We start from the raw sequence: 22,391 nt of genomic DNA on the forward strand, positions 1-22,391 counted from the left end.
AAACGTCCACAAGAGGTGTAGCCACGATGGAAAACATGGCGGCCGGGGCCTCATTTACTCTTTTACCGACATTTCCGATGTGAGCTTCACCGCTGTAAGTAGTTCTGCTGATCTTGAAAATCAACGTATGAAAAATATGATCTTTGCAGGGATTGAACATCGGGCACAGTGGTTTTGTAAGCAACACTGTCTAAAGAAGATTCTCAATCATGTTTATGTTTATGTTTGATGTGCCGTTTGCTTCCAAACACGTGCCGTATGCCTTATTCGAATATGGTTCAATCGTCTGCAATTTTCATCGGCAATATACTGGCTGTCGAAATTAGAGGCGATTTAATATAATCAAATCTTTAGTATCTGTCACATGGGATCTAAATCTTTAGAATCCGTCAAATGGGATCTAAATCTTTAGAATCCGTTTAGGGATTCAATCTTCGAATCTTCCGAATCCCGATTTTGCCACCACAAGTGCGTTCGCGACGACATAACGGACATAAACAAGTAAACTTCTTTTCAATCGCAGAAATTTGCACATAAAAATCGGTACCGTCTTGGTTGTCCAAACAGCTCTGCCCGCGTGCTTCGAGACGTACGACACAATCGCAACGACGCCTCAGTGTGGCGAGGATACATTAGTGTGTGGAGTGGATTCTCGGTCTCGGCAAAATCCAAAAGCGTTAAAAAAAATACCTGGTGTGTTTTTTATTGTTGCTCCTGTGACAGCGCAAGAAGTAGGTGCATTTTACTGTGTCTGCCTGTTCGGTAGGGCGGTCAAAATTTCTACAAAAGAAATGTAAGTTACTAGGACACTAGGAAAGTGAGTGGACCAAAAACAACTAAGAAAATACAAACGAAGAAATAGGTGCTGGTTGTTGATAAGAGTATCGCGTAGAAGTTTTGTAAATGTGATGCATTTAAGATAAACGCTCGCATTGTGAATTGGAGTAAGATAATCGAATCGCCTTTAACATGGAGCCCCTTACCAAGTGGGGTAGTGAGTTACGTCATCCTGGCCGGAACGGGATGATTTTGAAGCTGCTTGGTAGTAATGTGTATTTCTTTTTGGTTTTTGCCGGTGCTGAGTAAATGCGGTGCTTTATTTTAAAAACTTATAACGAACCACTGCACGGTTCGTGGTTTGCTATCTTTCTTTTTTCGTCTCGCTGACCTCATTTTCGGCCCGAGCTGTGCGAGAGAAGTAAAATTGAAAATTTTCTCCGTTGTCACATTTTCCGATCATCCTCTACTGGGATGGGCCGCAATGTTACCTTTACTGGGAAGTACGAGGGAACAATCGTAATTGTGAGGTCCGGTCCAGAGAAATTATTAATCTGCGCAAAACGAACTGTAAAGAATGGACCAGCCAAAATTGTTTAATTTATGACACAAGAAACAGAGAACTGTAAACGAAAAGAAGACGTGAACGGAACATTTTCTCTCGGTCCATCCCGGAAGTAAAAAAAAAAACAATAATCTTGTAGCGAGAGGATTCCTCCATGCGTAACCACACAAAAGTGTGAAAAAGGCGAACGAACAAACATTTTAGAGTCGACCCACCGTATCGTCATTGCTCACCTGCCTCCTTCCAGCAACAGTGTCGTGTTCCATCGATGATGGTGTTGGCTTATGCAATGTTCTATCCTTCTCGACGTACATTTAAAATTCAGCAAAAGAAGGTCACAAAAGGACAAAATCGATACGGGGTGGTGTTGATAGCGAACCAGGAAAGGATTGGATGTCGGAGAAAGCGCAAAACTATACGCCCGGCGCCATCACTTGATGCTTGGCAAGACCGATTGGCGCCAGGTTATAATTTGTATGCATTGTTACCGTTGGTAGTAGGCTAAGTAAACGCAAATTAACAATAGCTATGAAAACCTTAAACCAATGGAATTATTTCATTAATTAAATTTGTAGCTTTATCAAGCTTTATGTTCAAAGAATGATACGTATTGTTTCAAGACAAACATAAATTATCAAAAACTGGCCTACAAAAAATACAAAACATTAAAATAACCAAGCACAATGCATACAGCTTCTCTTTCCCCCTTGGTAAGCGACGCTAATCACGTGCGCTTGTGACTCAATGCCTTTTGGATGATGTGTTCGCTCGAAAGAGGGACAATTTCATGATCTCACGTCCACATCTGATTCACCATATACATTCCTAACAACATTCATACCAATTTTTACGTACCTGACACCTAACAGCATACTGTTTGATTTTTGTTCGATTTCAGAAAATCGTTCCTCGTAAAGTACGCGCTCATACCCTTAACAGCCACAATGTTTGCCCTCTGGTACTTTTCGCTTGCGATGGACGAACTCCGGTAAGTAAAAACCTACAAATACATTAGAATTGCGCATCCTAACTAACTAACTGCTTGGAAAAATTAATTAGTTCATGCAAAACGGTATTCACCGCAAACATGCTTATGTCAAGGTAGCTAATGATAAAAAAAAAGAAATATGTACATAAGAAGCCTGCACTCCATATCGCATTGTCCAATGCCATTGGCACCAAAATTGAAAAACAACATGGCAGTGCAATGTCGTCAGCGCAGCTTCTCAGTATGGACAAAATTAGCAATGCACCAGCACGACGATTCTAGACGGCCGATTGGCCAACAATCGGTATTCGATCGTCTCGCCATGTGGCCATGACTGTACGCCCTTGGGAGGACTTTATCCCAGCGCCGGTGACAAATACATTCGTAGTAACTGAACCTCCGCGTCTGAGTCATTGCGATCTGTTAGCGCCGGCTGCTGAAAATGTGTTGTTTGTTTTTATTTTTATTTTAACGCAAACAAGATCAACCGAGAATGATCGAAAGAAAGCTTTTACAGCTGCCTAGTGAAAGCTCGTTATGAAAGCTTAGTAAGTAATTTTTAAATAGAAGCTCTATCAGTAAATTTAGTAGTAAATCTACTAGAGGAGTAATTCAGTAATTTCCAAAAAACCTTCAGAGTTTAAATGTGTTACAACTATTTGATAAGCTCATAAGAAAATTATTTGCTATAATGCTTACATGAGACTTGCAACATGCTTGAGGGTATGCAATGATCACGGCACTTAGTTTTGATGGGTTCGATGGTTAAATTTTCGATTATTCTATGTTTGACGACACATTTGATTTTGCTTTGATATTTTGCTAACGTACATGGTATTTAGAAGTCGGATAAATTGAGAATTATCTAACAAACGGGACGATTTCGATATACTTAACGAACGAAAAACACATCGAAAGTATTATCGACAAGAACCATGCCGTGTAGTTTGTCTACACATAGGGGCTTGGAAATCATGATAAGGAGTTAAAAATATTTTCCTACTGTTTGTACCATATTTCAAGTAGGTATGTAGTAAGTTTCAGTATTCACTGTGGTAAAGTAAATTAAAAAACGTGGGCTTTTTTCACTTCATATCTTATCAAAATATATCAAAAATATGAAGTTTTTCTAGAGCATAGCCATTAAATATAATAAATTCAACTTATTCAATCACATTAAGCTGATGGCACTATTACCTCTATGTACAGTGAAACAGTAAAAGAAGAATGTTTATATTTCGTCAATTTTAAAACGAAAAGCGATCTCTCCGTCCAGATGCTTGGAATGCAGCATTTGAAACCAATTTGAAAAGAAAAACATAGGATTGGTTTTGTTCTCTTTTCAAGACACTTCTAATTAATGGTTTTCATTTTCCGGAGTACATTGGACCGTGGTTCTACGCAACACAAATAAAAAAACTTCGACCACAACACAACGACAAAAAGTTTCCTTCCTTCGGTTATACAACACGCACCGGATGTTGTATGTCCACCGGGCCGGGTGTTTTTCGATGCTGCTGCCTATTTGGTGGAAATTGAAAAAGGAGCCGAGACTGCGTTTCGTCGTGAAACCCGCAGCTCCCGCCGGTCCATTGTGGTCCGTAGAAACAGAGAATTTATTTTTAAATATTTCGAAACGTTTTCCCTCCCATAATATGGATGAGGTGAATGGTACATTTCGTTTGTTGGTTGATGTTGCGTTACTGTGTCGCACAGGCTTGGCTGTAGAAGAAAGCTAAAATCTTTGCTGTAAACTTTATTTTGTGTCGAAGGGGGGAGGAACAAACCGGGTGACCAGGTTGGGAAATGGCGCGAACAGTGGCGCTGACTTTCGCGCAGGCGAATGTCAAGGTAACTTTTGCGCACAATGTGTTGAGTGCGATCTAAAAATTTAAAATAACAGAAAAAAAATAAATAAACAGTTGACATGGTTGGTCTTCTGGTCGTGTGACACGCAAGTACCGTCAGCTGTTGGTTATCTCAGAGGAGGCCACGACCAACTTAAAGAGTAATCATCAATCGTTGCCTGTTGTTAGTGGCGCTATGATAAAGGAATAAGTAGTACAAAGGGTTACAAAAAAGAGCACGCCATATTTCCAACCAATCAAAACTAAGATGGCCAGTTGAGACACTGGATCGTAAAAATAAATTCGTAGTCTTCGTAGGAGGTAAACAAATTTGCTGTATATTTTCACATATCCCACCATCTTTCCACGACCAGATGACGTTCATCGAGATTTTTTGTTTTTCAACATTCGAAAATCGCTCTCGGCGTTGAGCATCTCACAAATACTGCTAACTCGCATTTATTACCTAACCAATTTCTCAAGTTCAATGCCGACGTTTCAGCGGGATAACAGTGTGTTTCGGCAGCGTACGCGCCGGGGGGACCAATTGTGGAGAAAAATATATGATCCCCGAGTTCGGCAGGAGGTCGTAGTTTTCCCGTTGTTTAGGCTTGCTAGTAAATATTTTGCAACCGCACAACGAAAACACATGGTCGATCACAAAATTCGCGATGTGGATGAAAAAACCAAAAATGATACATGGGAACGAGAGGGGGAGTTAATCTTAAGGAGGAAAGTTATCTGGCAACTTATTTCAAACCAATGCACCTTGGCAATAAATATTTGCAAATCCTCGTGAACATTGTATGAATTATTAGAAACAAAAACTGCAGTGGCCGTAATCTCTGCGTGCATTTATCTTTTTTCCAATTTTACATGACCGAGTCGGATTGTATCTCCAATCTTTACACAGTGTATTTAAATCTCTTTTTTAATTTTTTAATCTGGCCAAATTGTTTTTTTAACACATGTTACAATGCTTATCGTCATGTTTCTTTCTTTTGGGGGAATGATACGATAAGAATAAAATTACACGATGTTGCCATGATGGTCCCGTTAGGGTGTTTTTTTCCAAAAAGTTCTGTAAAGTAGCGTCCGCTTTATTGTTCTGATCTCGTCAAAGGCTCGTAGACCAAATGAGGAGCTAATTAAATAAAGGCCGATAACGTAAACGAGAATCAACGGGAGTAAATGTGACATTCGTTTTTATCAGTACAAGCTGTAATAATTGTACACCGTCCGAAGACGTAGGTCAATAGCGAGTTTGGATAGCATCGATTACAATGTTTTTAAAAATAAACACACAAGCCACAATTATTACACATTAAAAATAAGCCGCAAAAATGCTTGTGTAAGAATCGTAATCTAATCATCGGTTGCATATCCAACAACGATGCACTGTGCGTTCTGGAAGATTCCTTCCAACGCCCCCGATTCGTTGGGTGTACGTGCCAATTGGCGAAAATATCCTCTCCCTCTGCAAACTGCCCGCTATCTTATCGGTCGTTGAACGCAGGTGACGCTACCCACCATCATAGAGAGGCACGAAAATGAGGGGAAAGAGAGATCCATGATGTCATTCGCGAGTTTTTTCCTTGCACTCCTGCGTACTTCTTGGCGCACCTTCAAACGGACGATCTAAAGTAACGTTAAGTGATTATCACTTACGGATATTGCAGCACTGCTTAGCTGCTGATGATAAACTGAACTTCAAGGAACTCGAAAAAAGTACCAGTATCGCACTTTATTTTTACTATCGATTGAAACCGCACTTGAGCAAAAGTGTTAAATATTGACCAAACAAACCACAGTTATTTGAGCATCAAGCAGATTTAACAAAATAAATTCTACTTTTGTCACTGAGTAATAAGTGGTTGCTTTTGATAACGAATAAATATGCTGTAATTGTGCAAATGCTTCGCTTGGAACGGATGAAGTTTAAAGCCAGCTGATTCACTTTATCTTTTAAGTTCGTAGGTTTTGTTATGTTTGTTTGCATTTTCGTTTTGCTGTTGTAATTCAAATGGGATCTTTAACAATTGTATATATTGATGGTGTTTTGTATTATTTCTGCATGGCTTTAACTTTTGTTATGTTCATAAAACACTAGCTTGACGCCCCGGCGTTGATCGGTGACGAAGGGATTGAGAAAAGTATTATGGTTTTGACTAATACTTGAAAGATATGTTTGAATTTAATAGTTACAATAACGACATATTTAAAATGTTTGATATTTCATCAAATTCCCATTGATGTATAAACCTTAGGGTAACTATGTTGGATACACCTTGACATTTGTTTACATGCTTGTTTTGTCTGTGTTAGTAAAACTGAGTTTCAATTGTAAAATTTAGATAATTTTATTTCAAAATTGTGATCAAACAAACCTTCAACAACATCTGCAGTACTTAAACTTAATGTGTGAAAAGTTTCAGAAGCGACGGGTCAGTATTAGTTGAGTTTTTAGTGTACATAGAACTCCATATATAAAAAAAAGCTAAAATATGTAATAGATTTGTTAATGTTGCTCAGAAAAGTATTGTTTGTAGTTATTTATTGTTTATTAATTTTATTTGTTTCTTTTCTTTATTTTATTTCCCCTCACCTCTCTAGGAAACGGTTTCCGTTCCTAGATAGAATTTTTGCGTTTTTCACTGGCAACAAACGTTCCATCCAAGCGACCGGACCGGAATCGACACACGAAGATATACCGGAAACGCTGAAGGAGCTGAAAGAATCAGAGCTACCGTCGGAAAAAGCCACCCTACTGAAACCGACCCCGGTTGAACCACCAAAGCCGGTAGAACTTCCGAAGCCGAAGCCAGCCCCGGTGGTGGAACCGGCCAAACCCCTGGCACCGAAAGTTGACCCACCAAAGACACCGACAACAGTCAGTCCCGCAGTGCCCGAAAAAACGGTACCACCAACTCCAGCGGTGGCGACGGACAAACCCGCAAGTGAACCAGCTCCTCCCGTAAAGCCAACGCCAGTGGAACCGGCCAAGCCGGCTCCGAAGCTAACGCCTCCAGTTGAAGCACCTAAACCGGAACCGGCACAAACGCCTGCACCACCCGCTCAAGCTCCTGTCAAAGAACCCGCTCCCGTACCAGCACCCGCTCCTGTCCCTACGCCATCTCCGACTCCACCACGTCTGGTAAAGGAAAAGAAGGAATTGCCCGCGCCGACACCCAAGAGTGCCCCGGTACCGACACCGACTCCTGCGCCACCTCCATCGGAACCGGCACCCAAACCTGAACCGACAACCGTTTTGCCTTCCAACAACGAGGACAGCTTCATTATCGTCGAGCAGCAGAAACCGGCGCCAGCCAAGCCTGCGCCGACGAAGCCAAAGGTTGATCTCAAGAACTCAACTATGGATTTCCTACAAGGCGAGGGCGGTGGCCGTAACGTTCCGGCACCGTCGTCTGCCAACAGGTAATCAGGATTGAATAGAACAGCGCCAAAACAAATATAAAAGAACTAAAAACCCACCCCAATGCTTTGGGGTGCAATAGCTTCCGGCCTTCCCCTATGATCATCCTGCATCGAAATCAAAAGTGACCAGTGGTTGCGCTAGCCCGTGTCCCCGGGTTGCCGGAATGTGTGCTGTGCTGACGAGGAGCTAAATTATTCCACCTGTTGTTACTCGCTTGTTTTTAATTTTGGCCCAAGATATTAACATTAATCTCGTGTAGAAGTGTATACCTAGAAGTGAAATATAAACAAAGCATTTTTCTTCATTTCTACTGTTGCTCTGCTTTTTGCGTTTTGCTGTGTTTTGTTGTGATTGTTTTAAGAATGAAAGACAAATATTTATGTTATAATTATCAAATGTACTCCAATTGTAGTTTCGCTTCTCGGGAAGGTGATATATAGTTTTTTTGGACCCTTATTCAGAACGTAGCGAAGTGTTTTCTTTCTGGCATGGAACAAATCTAGGCAATTTGAATTTTACATAACCTTCATTGTTATTTATTGAAATACCATATAAAAATGTCTTTATGTTTAAATTATGCAGCAGCTTTATTATTTAAAATTTTCCGATAATTTTTTGAAAAAATACATTAATTGTTTAAATTACACAATAACAAAGAGCCATTGTGTTTAATGTAATGCTATAACATATGATAGATAGTATAACAACAAATGCTTATCGGTGCAGTTATCCATTTTGTGTCAGCATAGCAACAATGTTATTGAAATTTTCTTACCAAATCAGCTCCTAATGTCGTACCGGCTAAACCGGTATTGGTGGCCTACGGTGGGTCACAAGAAAAGTTTCCTAAACATTAGGGAATGTAATCGACCGTACAATGATGTGGTACAGCTATACACCGACTGTAATGATGCTCAAAGGGAAATGCACCATTCCCCGCAGTAGGCCTGGGCGGGCACCGGCAAGAGTAGGGACGATGTGGCATTGGCTAAAAGTCTTCCTGTAGTTGCCGCTGTAAGTAAGGAGCATTGCTATAAAAAGATCAGGGCCGATCTTGGTAACGCCTTATAAATCACTGGTATTGCTGTTGCTTCCTCTGGGAAGATCATGGGAAAGATCTTCTAGACGAAGCTGCCGACCGGGTTCTCGTTCTCCTCTCGTACCCAAAACGGCAGGGCACACACCGTCACGTTTATTACATGTGACAACTTCAGTTCTCGGTATGGCTCAGAGAAGCGCTACGATTACACGGAGCTAGGTGCATTCTATCCAAAAGAGACCGTCTGCGGGTTTATTATTAGGTGGTGTGCCCCTATGTCTTAGACGATGTATCCACATTACTCCCGGGGATAGCTGACTATTGCAGTCATTCGTTTTAATATTCTTCAATTTTCATTGGGGCATTTTCTACTCATGTCGTTCGGACGATTTCTACCGAAAGGACGAGTGCGAGTAAACGGAAAACAAAACTAAACTGCAATTTCATACCATTGGTAGCAACTAAGCTACGTTTTTCGTTTTCGTCAACACGGGTTTTACGGCCATTTTGTGTGATTACTTGGTCCTCTGTGGAGTTTTCTTCATCATCCCTATTTTTAACACGCATGTAATAAAACGTATGGTCGAGCAATATAGCGCGGGAGGGTCTCAAACGTGACGCGACAATGCAACTTCACCAGAGATCTCAACTCGAGGATTGCTCCTTCGCTGCATACGCGGATTTCAAGTAAATAATTATGCATAAAATGCACTACAGTTCAGATTCACGCCGGCCCGTCCCACTATGAATAATAATTATTTTCGTTATTTTTACCGTCCACTTTGGAGTTCCGTTTCAAAGCGCTATATTTGAACGTCAAATATGGTTGATGATCATGTGGTAGAGAAATATAAAATTACTTGAGTGTGCACGAGGTCACAAACCAAACGTCTCCACTCGACGCATGCCCTTCAAATATATGCAGATGGAAAGAACTGTTTAGATAACCCAATTGGAGTAAGAAAGTAAGGTTTGTGAACGTAAAACATTTTATGGACTATGCAAAATAAATAAAACAATAGCGCCTTTCGCCATATGGATAAGTTCAAAAGGGTGTTTTTCTAATGCACTGTGTATATTTTGTGCAATGAGTGTGTCAAAGAATACACTTTCCTTGCCCCACACTGCTTGCATTCGACTTCAAAAGCTAAATTTTAGCTCAAATTTACTTGGAGTGTAAAACCGTAGTGTTATTCTATAACCTCAACAGCCGTGTACACTTTTGAAGGCTAGTCAATACTGCAGTACCCGTCCTAACGCGTCAACAACATTTACAACTATGAAAGTTTATGGTAGTCGAGTTTGTATTTGTGATTATTTCAACTGGATGAAACGTAAGCCAACCGATTGAAATATTTTACTCGATCAATAACATCGTTCATCGTAACACAATCCCCCAACGTTATTCGGACAACGTCAAGTACCAGGCTGCTCCATCGACTGCAACGGCGCAAGCGAGTGCTATTATAAAATCTCTTATGAAATTGCATCGCACAATTCGTTGATCAATTACCGCCTAACTGGGAAACGGGAAGTGGGGTAGCACATCTGTCAGCAATCCGGAATGTGCAGGACCGATCGGTATGGTGCTGTATTGGTGGTGCCAAAGACGGTGCCACGGCCCGTAGCCGGTATCTATCGTGCCAATGGGTTTTGTTTGAATGCTTTGCGCCGTTTGTTCGCTTCTAATTTTAGTGTCAACCAAAGAAAAAAAAACAAATACCCAAACGTGCGAGTTGCGGTCTGACGGGAAAACAGTCGGAAAATCAAACCATGCTCACGTCTGCCAGAGCTGATGACGTGCCAGAGCGTAGAGGAGATAGCGTCCCGATCTTTAGTTTATTCTTGGGAATAACACTGGTGTATACTATTCTTCGTGTTTTTTTTATAAATGTCACTAAAGTAGTTTAATACTTTTAAGATCAGCTAATTTTAATGTTATAATTTTTACGGCCAGTAATCCGCATGATACTAATTATCTACTAGGACGATACAATCTTTATTCGCTACTAAAATGTTCCGTTTTTGCTGGTTGCACCCACCATCGGTACTTGAACTGTACCACTGTGCTGAGCAAACATCATTTATGGCATAAATGATGGATAACGTTTTCACTCGAGGTTCAGACATTGATCATATGAAGGAAAACAAAGTGTTAAAAATAGCTTCCGTTTCCAACACCGACGTGTGCAACAGATTCGAAAACGGATTTGATAAATTACAATGTCTGTTGGGACGAACGAGAAGTAAATGAGAAACAGCCATTAAACGGTTTCATTCAACGTTCCTCAAACGTGTCAAACGAGCTTTTCTGGTGCTCATTTCGGGCGGTCGTGAATAGCGGGTGTGTTTTGCACCAAAAATACCTATCCTACAAGCGATTGAAAACGGGCGTAACATGTAAGCCGTAGGAGTTGTTTAGATTATGGCATTGCCGGTAATGCAAATGTAATCAACCGCATCCACCATGTGCGCCTTCTTCGATTTCCGCAAAAAGCTGTCGTCAACTTGGTAGTGCCAAGATCTATGATTCTCAACGTCAGAACTGGTCGTTCAAAGAGTAAATTCGAAAACACAACCGTGCCAGGGGTTAAGGTGTTGGATAGTGAAGAATATTAATCTTAGCACTGTGAAGACTAAGTACAAACAAAGTTGAGCCCTGTCGGCTACATTCAATGAGCTATACTATAGTATATACATTTTACATGGACTTATCTAATGTTAACACCTCTGAAACTGCTAGAACCGAAAATCGAACGGACAGAGGATCGTTTCAAAAATTGTCACATTTAATACGATATCATACTGAAATTCATTCATAAATTCGTGAATGAAAGCATACCGTTATCAATTGATTAATTAAAATGGTCGATAACAAAGTCGTTCGCGATAAGAATGCCAGTAATACGAGCCAAAGAATCCTAATTAATCTGCTATGGTTGAAGAAAAATCTGTGTTGTTTGCTAATGATGACCATAGAAAATTGTGTGTAGTCAGGATTCATAAGCAAAAAAGAACGCTTATAAAAAAAATATTGCAATCATAAAAACTCTGCCTTTCGTATCCTGTGCTTAACACCATTTCCTCTACCGTTAGATTACGAGCACGAAAATACCATAAGGCGAGTTGTCGCGTGTGGATGCGTGCGCCTTGCCTTGGCAATGGCCGCAGATCAATTTGACGCCAGAGCCATGCTTACCGAGTCGTTTCTACCCGATCACACCACCAAACAGTAGCCAACAGCATTGACAGTATCGGAATATTCGAATGGGAGTCCGAGTCAAACGGTCAACGGACTTCGGCTCGTTCGTGAAGATAGTTTAGCTTACAGTACCCGATCAACGCTATCCTGCAAGTGTAGATGGTCTTGGCAACGGTACAGGCGAAATTTTTTTGTAACCAAAACAAACCAGATGCCGTAGAGAATCCTTACGAGGATGGTTCAAATGTTGGCACACGACCATCACTGCTGTCCTTTGTTTTATTACTATGGTACGAATCAGAAAAATGTGGTTATGATTCGTCTGTTAAGCAAGAGCAACAAACAGAAAGTTGTTGTATATGGTCTTGTATTGTTTTGATTGTTAATATTTTTTAATATGTTTACATTCATTATTTATTGTGGCAACATGCAAGAATTCAAAGAAATATATTTTGAAACATGCAGATGAGATATGAATTATGCTGAATAATGTATCATCCATTGGAATATATTGCTCTGAATTTACATGTGTACTCCGAACAAACGCAAACGCTTCAACGATGTTGACGAGAAAGTCCCGACATATTTTTCCTTTGGAAACATTAGTCCAGTCTTTCACAAGGTTACATTAAGAGTCGAGCCCTCCCAGTCTCAAAGCGCAGATCAATTTACTACAGAATTGGTATTGCTTAAACAGGCAACTCCTCCTCGATTTTGCCGTGCGCAGGAAACCCCGAGATATACGCACACTTGGCACGGTCGGTAAATCTAATGATCGCAAGATCTGCACAACAGCCGGACGGCTCTCTGTGATTGGAACGAACGCCTGGGATGTGTTCGGACGCGGCCAAAAATAAGCCCAGCCCGGTTGGGACGTTTCGAAAATAACGTCTGCCGAAACACGTCCTGGCGTCGTTGTCGTCGTGAGGTCTCGAATGATCTTTTGCCACGTTGACGTTGTCTTTATCTTAAACCCATCTCTACTTTCAAAGGAAAACCCCGGAATCTTAGTTCGGAATGGCGTACAAATTCTGCCGGTGGCAATTCACCGGCAGCTTTTTCCAGCAGTGGGGAATATGTCCTTTTTTCGTCGATATACACCACACATCACGACAAACCTGGTTGGCGAAGGATTGACGTGACAGTTGGGCTAGGAGTTTTATTTTAACCCATCCTACAACACTTCATGAAAGGTCACGCTTGGCCACTCACACCCGTTTTCATCAAATTGTGTGTTTATTTGAATTATTCAAAGTATAAAAATCATTAATTACTTAATGTTAAAAAATTGAAAACTTCCAACAAAAGTAAACAATTACATTCTGTAGACACTAAAAGCTGCTTGGTTATGTCTGTTTCGTGAAATTAGATACATTAGAATCTGTTACAATACCACAAAACATATTTTTCTGTTTTCGGCATTTACAATTCGTATTTATCATCGATGTTTTACTTCACTGCAAACTGCGAACATGTACACGATTAATATGAAGCATATTCCGCACAATCGAAATATTATGTCGATACACACGATACATTTGCCCAGGAGCAAATGATGCAACAACTTTTAAACATTGAAGAACTAAAGTTCCATTTAAAAACAGTTATGAAAACAATAGCATATAAAATCAAACAATTTTGAGAAAAAAGAGTTACCTTTTCCTTTGTAGCAATTTTAACTATTTTGCAACACCAATCATTCGAAAACCCATGTTGTAACAACCCTACTTTTACGTAATCCTTTTAATTTCGCATGTTAGTTAGATAACCGTCACATGTTGTAGCCAATGTTACGGAGAAAGTTTCCTGAGAGAACGTCTCATCTATTTTGTTTGGAAGGTTCGGTTCGATTTATCGATCACCTGAGCTGGCTGTTCCGTTTGATTCTGTTGCTCTAATTGGTTTTCTAGACAGGTTATGCAATTTCGATGCACCTTCCAACACTTTTCTCTATTTCCTCGAAACAATTTAATTTGGATCAAACGATAGATTTTGTGTGTAACACGATAAACCTTTTGATTAAACAATCAAGAATCTATCACCCTCACCATCTATTGCCCTCGTTGGGAAAACAAAAGGGAAATATTGGATAGTATGTTGATATTAGTCTGTCCTAACCTTATTATGTACTCGACCGGATCGAACACCCAGTGACCCTTTTCTAGAGGGGACATCTTCTGCTGAACAAGGTGTCAATTAACCCACTGATAATCTTAATGTTTGCTGGATCAGGTCAAGTGACACGGGAAGGTTGACAATGTGGCTTCTATTAGTGGTTGAGATAGATTAATTTAATTATCGCTTTGATGCTATTTCTCATTTCCTCCTGACCTTGTTTCTTGTTCCTTAGATTCATGCTTTCTCGTTGTTAGAACCTGCAGTAAGAAAAATAATTTATTATCCCACCGACCGGCACTAATGACCTTTCATTGATCCATTTCTGTATAGTGTTTTTGTTATAAATTAAGTTGTTCTAATCTTAGCTTTAGCGACATTTTGTATAAGAAATCGAAACCTATTAAAAATTTACATTTTCTTAAATCATCCCAAACATTAACACGAAAACCCATTGCGGTTTCCAATTGGACGATATTTTTCTCGGTTTTTGGTATTAGCTTTTACACCGTTGTTATTGTGGAAAAAACGGTGATAAGATTTCGTCGAACGCGTTACATAATTTAAACGTACGAGTATCACTACCGTTTTGCGCGTTCGCCGTCACGTGTTTGTGAGAACACCGATCGATTCTTTTATTAAAAAAAACAGTGGCGCTTCCGACGGGAATGCGTGGTATGATTTTCCCCCGCAACAATACCGTTATCTCGTTATGCAGTTGTGATCGATAAAATGGTGGTCTTGAATTTGAACCTATATTTTTTCCGGTTTGTGATCGTTACCTTGGTATGAAAGAAAATAAAGTTTATATGAAAGTCTGGCAACATTTGTTCACATTAGGTGACAAACTACAAAAATCATTCTCAATGTTTTGTAGTATGAAGCCTCAACTCCCCCACCACTGTTTCTATCCAACTTGTATTATGCAGAACGATTCCGATGCATTTTGCGTTCGTGTTCTCCTTTCCTTTGCGCACCGCTATAAGCGAACAGTTTGAGTGAGCAGCATTGCCTTCGTATCGTGTATCCAAACACTAGGATAGCGAATGCCCCACACCACTGTACCAGACACATACAAACACGCTCACACTTTCATTGTGTGTTCGAGCCGTTCGGTAACTTCGTCGCAATGCCGATTGCCGAGAGTGTGCCAGTGTGCGTGCGTATATCGTGCCGCCAAACGCGGGGTTAGGTAGAAATAAAATTGACTGCTGCGACCATTCTACAGTTGAATCTTGAGTTCGGCGGTTGTAACAAAGGTGAGAGCTCCCGGATACAGAAAGCCCACGGTGGAGTGTTCTCCTGTTTTCTCGAGTGCACTGTCGCTAAGTGATGGGGGCTCCCCTTTCTAATAGCGGAGCGATAATCCCAACCTAGCAAAGTGAACCGAGAAAGGATCGAACTAAATCCTAAGGGCAGATTTATTCTTGGTTGTGCAAGTGCTAATTAGTGACAGTGAAGGGAACAACGATCGAATATGGCTAAATCCAACGAATTACTTGTTGGAATCTTGCCTACCGCCTGTAAATGGTTGGTTGATCGCCTCTCGATCAACACGGTTTCGATTTCCCATCGCAGTAACTGACGTCGGTGTACCGTAAGTAGTAGGATTTGATATTAAATGTTCTGATGACCAAACTAGCAAATGAAAAGAGCAACATAAAACAAGAATATCGACATGAGTGTAAGCATATTTGTTCAATGGCCGAATGTGATGGAATTTCCGATCGAAGGGTTCTATTGTACTTCTCGTATAAAAGTTGTTCAAGTGATTGAAAGTTGCAAGCACCTCGCACTTTTTACGTAATGTGCCTGTTATTTCCGCTAATATGTCAGTGGTTGCTGCGAATATCTGTTTCTTGTTGTAGCCGGCCGGCTTTTTTTTTGGTCGTTGCCGATGAAACCGACAGTGTGTGCGCGTGTCAAGGTAATTGTGTGTGAAAGGGCGTCGTTGCGTCCCTTCGTGTGCGTTTTGTTCTCGTGCACACCGCGCAGTCGAGTTGAGTCACAAACCCGTTTATTTAGTTTCCATTCCATCCAATTTAGAGCCAATTTGCGCTGTGTCCCAGCGTGCGTCTCTTGCGCCTTGCGTCGCAATAGGTTTTTCGCTGTGCGCGCCGCGCGCCTCACTGTGGGGACTCGATCAGGTTTGCCTGCACCATGGCACCCCGAATAGCAATGGGCAATATGTGTGAGTTTGGCAGGTTCATTGCCCTCCCGGGGGGCGTGGATGGTGAGCCCCAAAAATAATTTTCAAGATGCGCGCTTGCAACAGCAACGGCAGTTGACGGCAGTCCTGAGTGTTGTCTTTTCACTCCGTTTGCTTCGATCGTCTGGGGATGAAGCACAGCAGGCTACGTCTGAATCCAGGTTGATCTTGCGGTTGCAGAAAATGTAAAAGAAGCGCTAAATGGTGATGAAGTTCCGTGGTCAAGAAACGCGAAAAACGGAAAGGAAGTAATCATCTTCAGATTCCTTTTTGATTTTACCTTCCTTTGCTGGCATGGACAAGATTTCGAATGATGAAAATGTATGCCTTTAACCCCACGCGATCAACACCAAAGTCATGTGAAACGGACTTGCCCCACGCTGCTTTTGTCTGATCACTGACGCAAAAGGTATAATACATCTAAAAAGCTTAGTGAGAAAACCCTACACACCAGCTTCCATCACCTCACAAAAGCATTTTACTCGTTTCAGACAAGAAAATTGTTCGAGACATATTACTCGGTCACGAGAGCTGTGTCCACATGTGCATACAATAGCTTTGCTTACATGAAGCGAATTTTCCCAAACCACCCAAACAAGTCCAACCAAACCGGAAACAATAGGAAATATCTAGCGGGAAATCCAATTTGATACCTTTTGCTCGTTGCGGAACGAAAACGGCGTAAGCACACGGAGGAGAAGGTTATGGCACACTGCCCGAGGGCTTCGCTGGTTTTTCGGAAAAGCGCCCAGTTGCTGCTGTCAAGGCAGCGGTTTTTGCAGGACACAACATACAACAGTTTCCGAAGGTCTTACACATATGATGAAGGACAGCGAAACAACATACCAACACCAGTGCCTCTGTTAGGTCACCCTCCAGGACTTCGGTATTTCTCGATTAGGTAATTCATCATCAAAATCCTTTATATTGGACTAGCATTACATAACAGACACTACAATGTTCTTCGGGATATTTTAACAAATGGTTCTAATTTTTCCTTTCAAATAATCTAAACCCGTAGCTTGCATTTCTAAACGTATTTACATTTTCCAAAGTCACGTGATGAGCATTTCGCATGTGTTCTGCTGCATCCGCGAAGTCTGATGCTGCGATCGATCTCGGCTCACGAACGTCTCCGAAACACGAACGCGAATGATCTTAAAGAAAAGTTCCCCTCACGACACGATGAAAATCCGAATGGGAAAATCATTTCGACACTCGGTGGGCAAACATTGGTCCATCATGATGTTGCGCAGCATCATTTTTCACTACGGTACACTGCTGGAAGCAACGAATACAGCAACGTGAAAAAGAACAAGTTCGAGTTCAAGGTCAGTGGTAATCCGAACAACATAAAAAATTGTGTGGCAATCAAGTGTTGAACGGGGCTCGACTCAGTTGGGGCAGATAGTTGATTTCCGACTTCTATGTCCTGATTGAGGACTATGAGAAGGCGTGCTGTGGGCGTTATATACCAACGATTTCATACACCATATAACGCACAAAACCTTTTTTCGAATGGGGATTAAAAATACATCAAGCAAGATCGTACGGGAGACTAGGTGAAAGCCGTAAATGGCAAAAGGGAGAAGGTAGCGTATGGAAACGACAGGGCATCATTTATGCAAAAACTATCGTTACGTAACACATAAATCAATACGAAGCCGAGGCCGGAGTATGCGAAAACGAGCCGGAGTTTAGTGCTGCCATCTTTTGAGCAAGGTCTGAGTCTGTGCTTCCGGACGGTGGGTGGTTCCTCACTCGTGGTAGAAAACGGGGTTTTGCTGAACAACCATAGGAGGCTAGCTGTGGAAACCGTTTTACATAACCGCAGCACTCGTTCGCAAACGACATAAGGAAAAGTAGGACATTCCCCGGGAAAAGTGTCACATTTCCGTTTCGCTGCTCTGTATCATTCATTGAGCTAAGGTTGATGAAATGGAATCGCTGCTTCAACGGCAAAAAATCTCGTATTTTACGTCTCCATTTATTATTCACCCACCAGTTGGGCGCGGGAGTTGGAGTAAATTTCCATTCTAATTACGGCTGCAAACCACTTGGAATTGGAATCTTTCGCCTCAGTATCTGGTTGCAACATTCTTGTTGAACGCTTCTGATATCTCTCCGTCACAATTGTTCAAGGTGTCTGTTAATCGTTGGGATTGTTATTACTTAGCTTATTTTGTTTTTCCCCCCGCCTTGAGCCCAACATCATGTGATTCACTGAGTCACTTTTTCAAAGCCAAAGGTGTACGTTGGGTATTCGTCCACACGGGGAATATATAAGGAATATATAAGAATGAATGAAGGAGTTGAATTATTTGTCTATATTTTTGTGGGAAATAAAATATTCTCTGGTATGTGTTCACAGATTAGGCGAACTCTGAAACTAATTAAATAATGCTATCGATTGAAGCCGTTATCAAGCCTAATGTTAAAACAAGCGATCACATCGGCTCGTTGCGGTTGGTTCTGCTAACAATTTAAGAATGCAATGAATGCTTTTGAGTAAATACTAACTTCAACAACAATTATGAACCATTTAAGTACATAAGTTGTTTGCACTAACACTGAACAGAACACTCCCTCCGTCCTCCGTGTGTGTTTAGTTTTTTCCTCACTCCACCGGAGATCCAGATGGGGGACAAGGCGGATTATGTAACCGCTGTTCTCCGAGTTAACTCTCCTAGAGCAACTGGCACCCGACCAATGGGGCCTACCTTATTTGCTTATCATTAGTGAAATGCATCCCATATTTCTCTAATACACAAAGGTAATGTACATCTGATTTAGAACAACCTCCATTGTGTTGATTAATTTCTAAATCGAAAAAAACAAGTCGTTTTTTTAATGTTGATGCACGGAAAAGAAAGATGATGGTATCGTGACATTTTGTGTCCTCTGCATGTGTTCATAATGGTTGTGTTTGTTTTGCGACTGAAACCTTCCTTGCACGACTTACAAACAACCCCCTTCTCCCATTCTTCCTATACCACCAGAAACCAACTGGTAACCGCTTCTACCCACAGTTTTTTTTTCGTGTGCAATAACAGTTTGTCGCTAATAAGCGGATGCAAAATATGGCCTATAGCACGACGACACGAAATATGGGAGAAGTCGGATAGGGGACATTCAGAAGTCGGTGGTTGTGGAAGATTCTTGAATTTTCGCGACCGGCCACGTCCCACTGAATTTCTCGTATAAATATCTCCAACAGCAGAACGACGTTACTTCCATTACACCAGGCCCCGCCGAATTCGACAATGTGCGGGTGTTTGGTTGCTTGAGTAACGAACACGTTAAAATAATAGCCCCCACCTCTGCCTCGTTATCATAGGTCCTCAACTAACCCTGAACTGATTGATAAAACAAAAACAGCTGATGTGTGCAACTAACACTCACTCTCCACCCATTCGCGTTGCAAAATGCTGGCAATTCAGTACCGCCTTCCACTTGAGCCGTGGAATAAATGGCATTGTGTTGTTTTGAACATCTGTCATTTTATTTCCGATAAAGCTTTATCAACCAAACAATGCGGTGAAAGTAGAACTATCGGTATTTGCATGTAGAATATAATTGCTTTATATTTTACATTGACGTAAGTAAGTGAGGTAAGAGTCTGCAAATGATCGATTACTTATATATGTTCTAGTAATTTGAAACAAACTCGAACTCATTCCGATGCATAAAAATACCGAAAATTGGCCAAAGTCAGATTACGAGGGTAGTAATACACGGCTAGTGTAACTTTTCGATTCTAGTAACCAACCTTGTTGGCACTGAGGATGATGTAATTTACGCTGATAGAAATAACGAGGATGACCACATTGCATAATTGATAATGTTTTTGGAAACACCAATGAGGATGAAATGGAACAACACTGTGAATTGTAACAATATGTTTGTTACTATTGGGTAAAATTAGAAATTTAAAAACTTTTTTCTGAACATCGAAGGATTCATCCGAGAGATTGTTATACGGTATACGGTATATGGATACGATTCAAATACGGTATACTATTGCATCGTATGTTTGTAAAACGCATTGTTGTCACAAACGGAAGCATTATTCTACCAAAGAAGGAGCATTCCAATTCTTAGTTTGATGTGGCTGTATGAGCATTGCGACCACACGTAGCGAGCGATTTGCTAACAACAATTGAAAAATCGTTACCATTGTAGTTTACCATTTGATTGATTTTGTGTGACGTTTTCAGAGCGCGATATGCGCTGATGATTAAACGGTTTGACGCCGAAAGATAAATGGAACCAAGCGCGCATGGATGTCGGCTGCCTCTGTGTCCCATTTGATCAGTGAAGCATATTGCACAGGCACATGTAAATGTTTGCAAATGAAAAAGATGAAACTGAACCCCCGTGATCACAATATTCAGGGGTTGGTTTTGAAATGGACATTTCCTGCCACCGGATCTTACGCCATGCATGCAGTCGTGCGATGCAAGTGCTGGTAATGCAGTAAAATAGTGGTCGTTTTCGTACGACCATTCCTATGCACGACATTTTGCTTTCATACCGTCCTTGTGTTCAACACTAGAAAATACTATGATAGAAGATCTTGCTGATGCTGATCTTGTACGCTTTTGCGAAATTTGGCTGACGGGGAGCGAATGTTTTATGATTTCCCTTTCCCGCCGGCAGCAAATCGCGCGAGACATTATGCAAACGATCGTAGATGAGCGTAGATGGATTTATTTCATCAGTATGTCCGGTTTCGTTCAGCCTTCTGGGTGGTGTGTGGTAACCGAGGTTCGTCTTACAAGTTCCCCACATTGCACATGCAGGAGAGATCGGCTTATACACAGGAACTTAAGCAGGAACAGGTTTTATAGAATGATTGCTTCAACTACCATCGTCTCTTTTTTATGAGAGCTGAAGTTCAAGCATGCGGCCAGTCAGTCTGTAAACTCTCCAGACTACCGTTCTGCTGCTGGGCAAAAATAAAAAAAAACAAGACGCATGCTTTTTGAAAACATAAACGCATTCCATAAAATTTCCCAAGAACTGCGATCGTTTTCAGCAAACGTGTATAAAAAAAAAACATATGTGAGCCCTAACGATCGCAAAGTTATGCGTAAACATGTTAAAAAGTTTGCGATATATGCATCAAGAAAAAAATATTCTTACATACAGATTCCGTAACTACGACCACTACCACACATTCAATTGGTAGGCCCCCCTTCAACTATGTTTTAAAATTTGATTGGGGGCTTTTAGCATTTCCAAGTAACATCAAGCGGAATATGAATTTACGGCACCAGAGTGTGGTATGGAACATCCAATTGCTGCTGTTGCTCTTGCTAATTGGACGCTCAATTGGTTAGTCGCGTCCGACATATGGTGGTACGTATGCTGGCTTTGCCAGATGTCATATGTCTACCTCTTGATGTGAATATTAGCAACGGGAACGAAATGGAGTTGTTTTGCCTCTATATACTTTTTTCTGATTTGCTGTCACCCATTCACCATTCCCATCTGAATGCGCCGACGGCAAGTGATGCATAAACATTATTATGTTGTGGTACTTCTGAGGATGCAGTGCAAAACAGATGGTGTTGCAATTACCACATCAGAGTTTAAAGGTGTACAGATGGTAATGGGGAAGTTAGATGGGAAGTCTGATTGACATTGTGAAGTTTTACATTTCGTTTGAAATTCTATTTCGTTAATGCTGTGGGAACATATCACATTACGCTCTGATTGTATCACCGACAGTGATGATTCGTTTTCTCTATCTATTCATGAAACATTGATTCGCATTGCCAATAATTGACACTTTTTCGATTTTGGTGCTGCCCATGTAGTACTGTGCATGTTCCAATTCCCGCACTCCGACTGGCATTACCCGTTTCTATGCGTTTGTTTGCCCTTTTAAAAAAAAGGGCCTTAACTACTATGCATTCATTACTCTGTGGCTGATAGAACCACAAGTGTACATTTATATTCCCAATTGTTAGATAAAGGGTAATATATTTTAATGATAACCTTCCATCGATCACAGAGCAGAAATGACCTCTGGAAATTCATAACGCGTATGAGCTGAAGCAATGATCTAAAACTAAACATTAAAAAAAATCCATTCCTTTGGGAGATTCCGCTAGTGCGATTGTAAAACTCACTACGGGAAAATTATATGACTACATCATCCATCAAACGGGCTTAGATGTTACCGCGAGCATTGGTAAAGGCATATCT

At 41.0% G+C, this 22,391-nt stretch overlaps 1 protein-coding gene across 2 annotated transcripts in view; it reads left to right on the forward strand.

The window, feature by feature from the left end:
• The first annotated feature begins 531 nt into the window (after positions 1–531).
• LOC131265972 (arginine kinase 1) overlaps positions 532–22,391 on the forward strand; it is a 33,958-nt gene continuing 12,098 nt past the window's right edge. The window contains exons 1-3 of one of the 2 annotated variants that reach the window (XM_058268289.1): positions 532–793; positions 2,241–2,330; positions 6,791–7,612. In XM_058268289.1, the coding sequence (XP_058124272.1) occupies positions 2,287–2,330; positions 6,791–7,612 (866 nt within the window). In that variant the 5' untranslated portion in view covers positions 532–793; positions 2,241–2,286. Of the gene's footprint in view, positions 794–2,240; positions 2,331–6,790; positions 7,613–15,196; positions 15,229–22,391 lie in introns of those variants that run through there. The other variant, XM_058268293.1, reaches the window with a different exon arrangement.

This window comes from Anopheles coustani, chromosome 2 (assembly GCF_943734705.1).
Source record: "Anopheles coustani chromosome 2, idAnoCousDA_361_x.2, whole genome shotgun sequence".
In the NCBI taxonomy this organism is placed as follows: Eukaryota; Metazoa; Arthropoda; class Insecta; order Diptera; family Culicidae; genus Anopheles; species Anopheles coustani.